The 13087-nt window shown below is 27.1% G+C and overlaps 2 protein-coding genes, 1 long non-coding RNA gene and 2 other non-coding genes across 5 annotated transcripts; 4 read left to right on the forward strand and 1 right to left on the reverse strand.

Moving 5' to 3' along the window:
- Window positions 1-63: 63 nt before the first annotated feature.
- LOC150027385 (uncharacterized) lies at window positions 64-3488 on the reverse strand. Its single transcript, XR_016521623.1, has 4 exons — window positions 3018-3488; window positions 2616-2736; window positions 835-1534; window positions 64-317 (listed from the first exon to the last, which is right to left on the reverse strand). It is a non-coding gene; the product is annotated as an uncharacterized LOC150027385 (long non-coding RNA).
- A 1088-nt stretch (window positions 3489-4576) lies between these two features.
- On the forward strand, window positions 4577-5756 carry LOC137833575 (uncharacterized). Its single transcript, XM_068641916.2, has one exon. The coding sequence runs from the start codon at window positions 4710-4712 to the stop codon at window positions 5649-5651; it is 942 nt and encodes a 313-aa protein (XP_068498017.1). The 5' UTR covers window positions 4577-4709; the 3' UTR covers window positions 5652-5756.
- Window positions 5757-6483: 727 nt separating this feature from the next.
- Window positions 6484-6555, forward strand: TRNAG-UCC (transfer RNA glycine (anticodon UCC)). Its single transcript has one exon. It is a non-coding gene; the product is annotated as a tRNA-Gly (tRNA).
- A 1996-nt stretch (window positions 6556-8551) lies between these two features.
- TRNAG-UCC (transfer RNA glycine (anticodon UCC)) lies at window positions 8552-8623 on the forward strand. The gene has a single exon. It is a non-coding gene; the product is annotated as a tRNA-Gly (tRNA).
- Window positions 8624-10924: 2301 nt separating this feature from the next.
- LOC137833576 (uncharacterized) lies at window positions 10925-12069 on the forward strand. Its single transcript, XM_068641917.2, has one exon. The coding sequence runs from the start codon at window positions 10999-11001 to the stop codon at window positions 11938-11940; it is 942 nt and encodes a 313-aa protein (XP_068498018.1). The 5' UTR covers window positions 10925-10998; the 3' UTR covers window positions 11941-12069.
- Window positions 12070-13087: the final 1018 nt, after the last annotated feature.

Below are 13087 nucleotides of genomic sequence, written 5' to 3' on the forward strand. Positions count from 1 at the left end.
TAGTTTTATCCGCTTTCTCCATTCATTAATTATATCAACAACCTGCATATAATAATATATAATTTTCAGATAAACCAATTCTTGATAATTAATCGTATTATCCAATGTACAAAAAAATATAAATATAACATTCATATATTTAAATAAACTAAATAATTTTGCAACCTTAAAAAAAAAAATTGTTGTACACTAAGGTCTTCTATATTTTTATCTCTATTGAAAATAGAGATAAATAGTTAAATAACTAAAATATTAACTTTTAATACTCTTGTAGCAAACAATCCAAATTTCTCTTAACATCATTCGTGCTTAGTCCCCTGCGAATGAATGAAAAAAAAAAGTATTAACTTTAGGAACAACCAATATTAGTAATTTAGATCAAACAAGACTCTAAACTTTATAGATCCAATTAAAAACATGAAAGACATGTTTCTACATATATTTAGTAATTGTTTCCGATAATTTAAATTTAAAACACAAATTTTAAAAAACCTCTATTAAAATTCAATAAAATAAGAAGTTAACTAAAATGCTTTTTTTATACTGTCATAGATTTTGATATAATAAAGCTATATAGTTTATAATAATTATTTTAATAAGTTATATCTAAAATGTTTATATATCCTATCATAGATTTTGATATAATAAAACTATAGTTTATAATAATTATTTTGATACGTTATATCTAAAATTATTTATAATTGATTGATACCAACAAAATACTTTTGTTAATAATATATGAACTTAAACTCTTAAAATGAAATACTTTCAAAATTGGGAAAAGGAAGCAAAAAATTCAGCTTCATGAAGAAAATCAGTATATGAGAAAATTACCATGAAGAACCGGAGCTTGTTTTCCTTTGCTTCGGTATTCATTAGCAAGGAGGTTTAATCCCATGCGGCAAACCCGTGTGCAAGCATATTTATTGAAAAAACATAACCAATGGAAGTTGGTAGTGGCACCAAAACTAAAAAATCGAAAAATAGCATGTCAGGAGGAGGCATAAATGTTGTGCCTTTAGGAGCATTGAATTTTCAATAAGTATTTCTAAGCATGACTTCTAATCTAACAAAAGTCATTAGTTAGTCACAAATAATGCTCCAGTAGAATATAGACACGAAAAAAATATATAAACATAGTTGAAAAACAGTCTTCAAACCTGAATAACTGCTTTTCAACCTACAAAATCTTCAAATTTTTTTCAATCCTTGTCAAATCTGAATAATCCACAACAAGGCAATGGCTACATTGTAGAGACTTCACTTGTTTTAAAGTAATTGTAAAGTTAAAAAGATTGGAAATAGAGCACAAAAACATTGAATGCAGTTTCAACCAAAATTACAGCTTAAACTGAAGATGAGTACATTTTATTTCTACCCTTTCCTAATTCTTCTATTCCATACAATCCAAGCATCAAGTTAATCTTCAAGTTTTCAACTTTGAAACTTCCCATCTAATACTCTTAATTGCGCAGCTTTTCTGGTTGGCCATCCTCTATCCATTCATTCCTTTATCTTATAAGATTTCTTCAACCTACAGGTCGAAACATTTGTTCTCAATCACTTTTTGAAGAATTTAGATTAACTATAGCAAATTAATCCAATGCAAAAGCTCAATAACCAACATCCAATAACTAGGTCACAGAAGGCACACACATATATATATATATAAATTTTAGTTATTTGACCATTTGTTAGATGAAGAAATAAAGCAGAAAAGAAATATATGCTTCCTTATTTGACCACTTGCACTATTCTCTTGCAGAAAACAAGAGGTTTCTCACTTGTTGCTAGTTGAGAGATCCATGACTAAAATTGAATTGAAATTTAGAAAATTTCATGGAAACATTGAAAAGGTAAAGGAATTAACAAATAAACATATATAAAAAGTTTGACCAGTGTGGGTTCTACAAGATACATGAGTATCTTATCTTCTACAAAAAAACTAAGACTGTTCTACAAAATTCTTATTATCTAAATCATGCAGGATATAACCAACAAGTTGTCCACTCCAGGCAAAAGTCAAGCCCTATCATCCCTATATGGATTCATGCCATATCATTATTTTTTTTTTTTTTTTGAAGAAAATGGATTCATATAATGTCTTAACTGTACGACTAACATTTGGAGTTATCAACTTTACAGCTGCTGTGTTTCAATTTGGGTACTCATAGGCCTATGTTGTAGGCTCTATAGTAACTCTAAGATTAATGTATCCTATGGATTATTTTACCTCATATTTTTCTCTTCTCTTCCTTTTTTTATTCAACAAAAAGTTATACTAACATATATGTTTGTATAATTTCAAAGAGTATGGCATCACATCCTTTATCATATTTCCTTTTAATATATTATCTACGATAGGTTAAATTTATTATAAAAGGTATAACTCAGATAGTTATATAGTTTGCAACAAATTTAAATAATGATACACTAAAAAATGTAATGTTAACTAAATGGGGACCATATAATGACAGGACTAACATGAAGTCTCTGTTCTTATTATAGTATATATGATCAAAATTTGTATAAAATGGTTTGCATTATGCATCTAATATAACAGTTAATGATTAGGAGAAATGAATATTTGGTTTGCAGGTCAACTGTACACTTACTTCCACAGGGATGAAGCAACACCTGTTGTAACCATAACTTGAATTTTCAAGTGCTTTCCAAGTTCTTTAAACACTTGTGAAGTCTACAAAGCCAATTCTCGGGTTGGAACCAGTATAGCAACTGTAGGACATAAAATACATAGAAAAATTTAGGAACATATAAAGTCAATCATTATGCCTATTCAAATAGTCAACAACCATGAAATAGATTAAAATAATAAAAAATTAAATCATGATTCAATAATGCCACAAACATGTATCACAACTATAGCAATAAAATCAAACAGTATCCTTCGTATAAAATAACTTTTCAGGGTAATCAATTTGGCAAAACAAGACATCTATTAGTTTAGATGAAATTTCAAAACCAACACTAAGATAATGTTGTGAAATCATCGTCACCATGAACTTTGTCGTCCTCAATCTCTTTGCGAACTCTATTGCGAAATCCTCTACCACGATGGCGCTAGCAACCGCAGTGGAGATAACGAGCTGCTTCTCCTTCAATTAATTTCACGTTCCAGTCATGTGGTTTGGGCTCGAAGATGACACTCTGCTACGCCAGAGCGGCGTCCAGCTGGAGCAGCGACTCAACCACCATCCTCAACCAAATGAAAAACCCAAAAATAGTACTCACTTTTGACCTATGTCGAAAAATTGCTTACCTGTGTTGATCGAGACATAGTCGTGAAGCAGATTACGGATTAGGGTTTAACTTTCAACAATAATTGCTCTTAGGATAGAACGCGGAGAATGCTTGTTGTTAGCCATGAAAGAGAAGTGTACCGAAAAGACAAGGTAATCGTTGTTGAGAGCGGAAATACAGAAAATAGTGTTGATAACCAAAACGTTAGAACACAAAGGAAAAATAACATAAAAGAGAATATTAGACTTATTATATCATATTTATTATAACTGACATAGAAACTATTTTTATGTCCCTTAAAATAGTAACTGATATAATAAATATTTATTATATTAGATTTAATAACAACTGATATAGTATATTTTAATTTATTTACTATATTGCCACCTCTATACTTATTATGATGGGTGGATTAGACCCATCATAATAGCTTGTCATTGATTGTCATTTTTGTATTAGTGTTAAACTTATCTAAAATTAGATAAATTAGATTACAGATTAGAAAAATGATACTAAATAACTTCCCAATTACACTTATAAATTATACCACTCATTTTATTTTAAGAAAAAAATTGTATTATATTTAAGTTAAAAAGGAATATTTTAATACTCACCAATCAATTGACAATTTTTTTTAGAGATAATATGATCATTAAAAAAATAAACTTTTATATTTATAAAAAAACAAAAATTAAAATAGTAGATATAGAGTGAATGTAAAATTATACTGGATTTCAAAATATCACGTTACTTTAACTTATCCGTTAGGTCATTTATTAGTAGTCATTACCTGACGGCGACGTATGTCTCTGACATATGGGCAGATATTTAATACAATTCTTGAAATTTCAACCAGTCATTCATGAAAAATCTTCAATTACCTCAAGAAATTTATAACTCTGAAATAACAATGGTAAATGTTTCAAATAAAAATATTAGCAATTTTAAATTTAAAATATTCAAAATAGTTAAGAAAATATGTATTTTGTATTTGATTTTGTTATTAGCTTAATTTAATGTCTTAATATTTAAGGTTAATTAATTGAAATTCTTTAAGATTAATAAAAAAAATTAATTTGTATTGATATAACATTAATATCTTTAAATAACATTAATATCTTTAAATATAAATATAATTAACGATATGGTGATACGTAACATCGGATTCTGGGATAACGCTACAGTAAATAATGCAGAGACAGTATACACGGGAGCGTGGGTCCTATTAATGGCACCATTTGGCAGTAACAAGGAACCTTACACGTTGACTATTCTATTTTTATACTTTTCCTGTCATAACAGTTGAATTCAGAAGCGTTCTTCATAACCTCATCATCTTCACCTTCAATAATTCCAACTCAATACTTTTTTTATATAAGTATATGCCACAGACGGAACTTACCCATCATTCCACTCCAAAAAAATTCTGAACCCCTTTCTCGATCTAAATGGGTTTGGCAGGATTTCTGAGAAAACTACAAGATTTATCTACCATTCATAAACTCATATTCAAAATTTTATTGTGTTTCTTCGTCTTACCTCCCTCCTTCTACTACACCTTCTTTGTCCTGGGGTATTTATCCAACGTTTTTCTCTCAAATAGTGATCTCAACGGCTTTGCAGACGCAACCTTCCACTATGTCTCGTTTATTACACAAGTTGAAGGTTTTGCCGTTCTTGGCATATCTATGTTTTCTCTGCTAATTCCAATTCTCTACATCTTAGACTCTAAGAAGAAAGTGGATTCAGAAGCGGAGTTGAGCATCACAGGCTTGATATTAATAGTTACTAAACCCGCGAGAAGCTTACTTGTTACGTGGTTCTTGGTAAGGCTAATTAAATTGGGTTGTGTATCCTTTGGAATTTTAGTTTTGCATCACCACTTGGCGTTGATTATTAATTCTAGTTGTGAGCAGCAACATGAACTAAGTGAAGTTTTAGCCAGCAACGTTGGTACAGTGATTTTCCTTGCAGGAGGTATTTTAATCTTCACGTATGTGGGCACTTTTGGGAACTTGGCAATTGATATATCGGTTCGTGAAGAGATTAGTGGAAGCAAGGCATTGAAGAAGGCATCACAGGTATTAGAGGGAAAGAAGAAACTTGTTGGATTTCTCATGAATCTGGTACTGGGAGTTATATCTGTAGGGTTGTTTTTATGGTACTTGTACTTGAACACATGCTCCAAAGTGTCGGTGGAGTTTAAGAAGAACATGATGATGATCATATGGAATTTTGGTATATATCAGGTTGAGTTTTACACTTGGGCACTCTTCTCAATATTGTACTCAATATGCAAGATCAGTAGCGGGAATAAGTTTCAACCCCAGGGATGCTTGAAACGCATTCTGATGGAGGAGGAGGAGGAGGAGAAAGAGCCTTTGATTTAAGAAAGAAACTAGGATACCAATTATAACTTGGTAAAATATGATGATAAGATGTAAACTTTTGTTTTGTAATTGGAAATAAAAGTGAAAGTATTTCGATTTTTTAAATAGTAGGTCTGACGCTTATATTATCCATAAACGAACTTGATTGAGTCTCAAATATGAATGAGTCTTCATTATATCGTACATCTTTAAGGTTTTGATATTTAAAAAATTAATAAAATAGAGAGAGAAAACATTTAAAAGATAAAATAAAGTCTTTTGATTTTACCATAATATGTTTAAATCTTTTAAAATTTGTTGATTAGGACTTCGGACTACGTGTTGATTTGTCCGTCATGATTATAAACACCCACCTTTTCTTTTCACTTTCATTTAACAACAATAAAAAAAAAATATATATATATATATAAAAAAAAATAAATATATATATATATATATATATATATATATAAATCATAGACTGGACTGAAATAAATATTGCGTATAAATAGATCGATTCTTAAAATGATGGACACGTATTTTATTATAAGAAATTAGAATATTTGGTTGTATATTTAGACACGTTATATATATATATATATATATATATATATATATATATATGTAACAACTAAAAAGTTATTTTCCATATTATAAGAGTATTATAATTTCTCTTCATTCTTATTTACTTAAGCTTGGGACTAACTAAAATGGAGCTCCGTCCCTATATGATAATCATATTCTAATTTAGAAGACCAAGTATCTGAAACTATCACTGCATTTTCACCTGCATTTTGTGGCAAAAAAACCTTTTTGTGATAAATATTGAAATGAAATTTACACAAAATATGAGGCGTTTGTAGTCCAACGGTTAGGATAATTGCCTTCCAAGCAATAGACCCGGGTTCGACTCCCGGCAAACGCATTTTATTTTACATTATTTGTTCAAAATTACTTCATTTTATTTGCAGATTTTCTTTTGTTTAATGGTCTGGGTGAAATATTTAGCATTTCTTCTTTCAGAATTTGGGTTGGTTAATTTAAAAATTATTTTCATTAACACAAAAATATGTAATAATTCTTTTAAATCAGCTTATTTTATAAATTTTTAATTTATAAGATAACTTATTTTAGTTAGATTGTAGTTTATTTTTTTTATATTTCAATATATCTTATATCATTAGTTTTAATCTTATACACACAGATAATTATTATACTATTTTTAGTATTTGTTCAATTATTTTTTATTGCGATTTAAGTTTAATTTTTTAAAATTTAACATTGGAGTTACATATGTTATGATGCTATATGTAAATATTACAATTAAAATAAGAAAAAAAACAATGCATCAAGAAAAAAAGTCACAAATTTATTAATTCTTTTTATATAAATTTATTTGACTAAAAAGACTTGTTAAAATAAAATAAAAAATGTCATTTTATATTTATTACCTAGTTTATTAGCTAGTCTATCAGATACTTATTATCTAATAAAATAGTTTATGAATTCAAATTTTATAACTTAAAACTTTTATATATATGATTTAAAGTTTATGATTTAGGGTTTAAATATCTTTTACTCGTTAGTTTAGTTAATAATGGACTGAATCAAATGATCAAAGAGTATAAATATATCGGTTATCAATACTTATGTTTAAAGTTATTAATATCGTATTTATGTAAATTAAAAGATTTTAAATAATTAATCTTAATTAGGAAATAACATTTATTATTAAATTAGGTTAATAACAAAATCAAACACAAAAGAGATTTCAATATATATAAAATAAGATATAAAAAAAAAAACAAATTACACAAGCTAAAAGTTTACATATTTTTCTTACGCTGAATTATCTAAATTTGATATAGCCAATACTATTGTTTGAAACAATATATATAAACATATATATATATATATTAAAATTTTATTTATATTATTTTTTATTAACCATACATATATTTTATTATTTGAAGGGGTTATAAAGATAAAGTATGATAGTAATGAAGTGTCAATTTTTTTTTTCATTTTTTTAATATTCTAATGTCTCTTCCTCGTTCAACTCTTCTTTATAGCTCATAAAAAGAGGAGATATCTTTTTAAGTTGAATATAAGTCATTATACAGTGGATGATTTATTTTAAGTATCTAAGAACAATTATATATAGTTAAGTTAAAAGTAATGTAATTTAAAAAAAATAGTTATGTTATTTGTGATTGCAAAAAACGATTTTTTTAATAATAATAAAAAAAGTATTGCTTGTAAGCGCGATTTCTGATCACATATTTTTGTTCAAATTAGAAGTTGTAAATCATTATGAGTTTTATTTTATTTTTTCCACAATTGTAATAAAGTCTTGTTAAATATGTTTTCTGAAGTTTTTTTTATTATATATTAAAGTAGTATTTAAAAATTAGATTTTTTAACATTATCAATCACAAAATTCAGATATGCATGGTATAATTTATCTTGGACAACTAAAAATAAAATACACTATAAATACTTGGGAGGATTTCCTCATGCACTAATTGGTAATTGTCAAAATCCTAATCTAAATTAAATGATTTATAAACAAGGATACGCGTATGTAGAGAGTATTCGAGAGATGTGATCGTACACGAAAAGCGCCGCTGGGAAGAAGATTTGTTTCCTTTTTTTTATTAGACTCTCATCTCTTTTCTCTTTTGGATATACCGTTTTCACACCTCTGTTAAAAAGGTCATTTAAAACATTATAATGTAATAAAATAATAATTTATGAAGTGAATCTAGATTATTGTTATCCGTGTCAAAGTGATTTAAGTGAATTTTTCAATTCCTTCAGTCTTATTTACTTAAGTTGGGAACTGACTGAAGTGGAGTTCCCTATATGAAACCAACATTGCAGTTTTACAAATTAATTAATTTTAATAAAATTATCAACAAGCGTTTGTAGTCCAACGGTTAGGATAATTGCCTTCCAAGCAATAGACCCGGGTTCGACTCCCGGCAAACGCATGTTTTAATTTAACATTGTTTTTGCTCTGTTTTTCTTTTTTTTTAATGCAGGGTTTTATGGAATTAGTTATCAAATGAGAAATGAATGGACACTTTTTTTTGTTTGTTTGAGTTCAACAGAATGTTTAAAGAGAGATATTATTCAAGTAAATAGTTTGTAGTGGGTTTTGTAACGTAGGAAGTATAATTAAGCAACCATATAGAAATTACAAGAAAGTTTCATACTAATTTATAAACTAATTTCAGTATACTTATAATTTTGACAACTAATATTAAAAATATATTTTAATTCTAATTTAAAAATCAAATTTAATTATCATTACATAAAAACTAATTCATTGATCGTATTTTAAAAGACTAATTTAGTATTCATATCTAAAAATATTTAGTGATTAAATATATACAAACACAAAAAATCATTTGGTCTTCAAACAATAAAGATCTATTATTAAAATATTCTTTACTTTTTTGTTTACCTAAATTTTTCATATTTTAAAAATTAATAAATAACAGAATAATCAGTATGTTAAATTAATAAATTAATAGGATTCTATGTCCAAAATTTATAATCTTCAAACACACACATATATATATATATATATACGAGTTTAACTTTAATTTATTTATTTTAATCATATATAAAACCAATTTAGGATATAATAAGAATTACAACTCTTTATATTCTTAGTATATGTATTTAATTTAAGATTTTGAATTCTTTCCCATATATAAAAGATTTAAATATGTGACTTAAACATGGGGTTTTCACTATGATGGGTTATTTTTTTTGTTTTTACCAAAATGGGATCCGTTTAAAAAAAATTACAAATTTAGGCAAGTCGTGCCAATTTGACACGACTTCATATGCACAAATCGTTCCAATTTGACACGACTTCTGCCCTGTCATACTGAAGTTGTGTCAACTTGGCACGACTTCTGCCACGTCATATTTTTTTTTTTAATTTTATTGTTTTTATATGGGGTAGTAAGTTATGTGTTAAAAATTAATTTGATACATAATTTTCTAAGAGTGTTAGTTTTAAGGAACAAAAATTTGGATATATAATTATTTTTAAATTATTTAATTATTTCAAAATAATTACAAATTATTTGACTTATTTAAAATTTATATAATTATTTTTAAATTATTTAATTATTTCAAAATAATTACAATACTTATACCTTTTTATATTTTAATATAAATGACATTAAAAAAAATAAACAGGTTTAAAAAATGTATTATTTTAATTGTGATAAAAAAAATTATTACTTCAGAAAAAAAAATAAAATTGTGATACACAATTATCCAATTTTTTGTTCCTTAAAATTAACACTCTTAGAAAATTATATATCAAATTAATTTTTAACATTACATAACTTACTACCCAATATATAAACAATAAAATTTTAAAAAAATTATGACGTGGTAGAAGTCGTGCTGACACGACTTCAGTATGACAGGACAAAAGTCGTGCCAAGTTGGCACGACTTCATTATGACATGGTATAATCGTGTCAAATTGGGACAATTTGTGCATATGAAGTCGTGTCAAATTGACACGACTTGCCTAAATTTGTAATTTTTTTAAATGGATCCCATTTTGATAAAAAAAAAAAAATCCTATCATAGTCAAAAACCCCTTAAACATTTTATTCAATTTAAAATTAGATGAAGAGACTTTCAAGTTTACAGCAATTAGATTACAAATTATACCTCTCATTTCGCATCAAGAAAAAAAAGAAGAAGCTAATTGTATTACATTTTTGCTTATCGGTCTTTAGATTATTTATTAATATAGCGGTCTATCGGTGACATATATGGGCAGGAATTTAATAAAGAGTGGTGATATGTTAATACAGTAAAAAATATTAGTTTACAAACTAATAAAATAATATTTTAATTATATTTAATTTATTTTGTAATTTTAAATATTATTATAACGTGGTATCAAGAATATCTTTTAGTATTAAAGAAATTTTTTCCTTTAATAAAATAACAGCAAGGTTGAAACTCCCATTTTTCTCTTATATTCAATTTACACCTTCATAAATTATAACAAATAAAATAATAAAATAATTGTGAGACTTTCAATTTTCAACTACTCCACATTAAAACCACGCATGCAGTGGTTCATAAAAAAGTCTTTCTCAATGGCACCATTCGGCACTAACAATGAACCTTCTCACATTTACTATTCTATTTTTATACTTTTCCTGTCATAGTAGTTGAATTCAGAAGCGTTCTTCATAAACTGATCATCTTCACCTTCAATAATTCCAAGTCAATACTTTTTTTATATAAATATATGCCACAGACGGAACTTAGTAACCCACCCTTCCACCCTAAAAAATATTTTGAACCCTTTCTCGATCTAAATGGGTTTGGCAGGATTTTTGAGAAAACTGCAGGATTTCTATACTACTCATATACTCTTATGCACAATTTTTTCGTGCTTCATCGTCTTACCTCCCTCCTTCTTCTATACCACTTTTGTCACAAGCCATTTATCCAATGTTTTTCTCACAAATAGTGAACAACTCAACAGCTTTGCAGACGCAACCATCCAGTATGTCTCGTTTATTACACAAGTTGAAGGTTTTGCCGTTCTTGGCATATCTATGTATTCCTTGCTAACGACAATTCTCTACATCTTAACCTCTAAGAAGAGAGTGGATTCAGAAGCGGAGTTAAGCATCACAAGCTTGATATTAATAGTTACTAAACCCGCGAGAAGCTTACTTGTTACGTGGTTCTTGGTAAAGCTGATTAAATTGGGTTGTGTATCCTTTGGAATTTTAGTTTTGCATCAGCGCATGGCGTTGATTATTAGTTCTAGTTGTGAGCAGCAACATGAACTAAGTCTCATCTTAGCCAGCAACATTGGTACAACGGTTTTCGTTGCAGGAGGTATCTTAATCTTCACGTATGTGGGCACTTTTGGGAACTTGGCAATTGACATATCGGTTCGTGAAGAGATTAGTGGAACCAAGGCATTGAAGAAGGCTTCACAGGTATTAGAGGGAAAGAAGAAACTTATTGGATTTCTCTTGAATCTGGTACTGGGAGTTATATCTGTAGGGTTGTTTTTATGGTACTTGTATTTGAACACATGCTCCAAAGTGTCTGTGGAGTCTAAGAAGAACATGATGATGGATATATTGAGTTTTGGTATATATCAGGTTGAGTTTTACACTTGGATACTCTTCTCAATATTGTACTCAATAAGCAGGATCACTAGCGGGCATAAGTTTCAACCCCAGGGAAGCTTGAAACGCATTCTGATGGAGGAGGAGGAGGAGAAGGAGCCTTTGATTTAAGAATGAAACTAGGATACCAATTGTAACTTGGTAAAATATGATTATAAATTGTAAGCTTTTATTTTGTAATTGGAAATAATGAGTGAATGTATTTTGATTTTTTGAATAGTAGGTTTATCCATAAATTAACTTGACTGAGTCTCAAATATGAATGACTCTTCATATTATATGGTATATCTTTAAGGCTTCGGTATTTAAACAATTAATAAAATAGGGAGAAAAAAGATTTAAAAGATAAAATAAAGTCTTTTGTTGACCATAATATGTTTAAATCTTTCTAAATTGGTTGATTAGGACTTCGGACCGCAAATGGTGAACTATTAGTTGAATTAGTGAATCCAGTATAAAATTTTGGGAGTTATCATGTGTTAATTTGTCTATTAGAATCATGACTCAGTCACGCGTTTGATCTGGTGAGTGAATGTGTGAGAATTTGAAGAAATGGATGTGTCAGGATGTGCGAATAAAGCGTAAAGAAAATGTGGTTGTTTGGATTGTGACATGTTAAAATGGATGTGTGAATGAAGTTTATGAAAGTTTGTGAGTGATGTGATGGTTGTGATGATTTTTTTTTAAAATTGTTAAATGTTACTTTACAAATTTATCCTTGCCTATTAAAAATTTGTAATAATGAAATGAGTTATTTTTTGTTTAAAAATAAATAACTTTAACATATTTAGTAGATTTAAAAATTAAAATTAAAATAAAAAATAAAAAATAAATATATATTAAATATAAATAGATCTAATTTAAAAATTATAATTAGAAAAAATTGTATTCAACAAATTAAATAAAAAAAAAATTCAAGTAAATTTTATATATTAAACATGCATTATAAAATTAGAAAATAAATCACATCTTATATAAATAATAAATAATATTTTTTTTATTTTAAAAACCCTATAATAATAAAAAATAAATAAAAAATATAACGTAATTAACAATAGAAAATAATTTCATAAAAAACTATTATAAAAAATATACTAACTCATAAACATAATAATTATAAAAAAATATATTAATATAAACACATCAACAAATTAAATAAAATGACAACCTCAAATAAGTTATTAAAATATTAAATATATTATAAAATTAAAAAATAGATCACATCATATATAAATAAAAAAATAATTTTTTTAAATAT

The sequence above is a fragment of the Phaseolus vulgaris genome, chromosome 6, assembly GCF_051622355.1.
Source record: "Phaseolus vulgaris cultivar YP4 chromosome 6, ASM5162235v1, whole genome shotgun sequence".
Taxonomy (NCBI): Eukaryota; Viridiplantae; Streptophyta; class Magnoliopsida; order Fabales; family Fabaceae; genus Phaseolus; species Phaseolus vulgaris.

Bases quoted from the DNA above. Each gene is read 5' to 3' on its own strand.
- LOC137833575 (XM_068641916.2), top strand. From the start codon at position 4,710: ATGGGTTTGGCAGGATTTCTGAGAAAACTACAAGATTTATCTACCATT.
- LOC137833576 (XM_068641917.2), top strand. From the start codon at position 10,999: ATGGGTTTGGCAGGATTTTTGAGAAAACTGCAGGATTTCTATACTACT.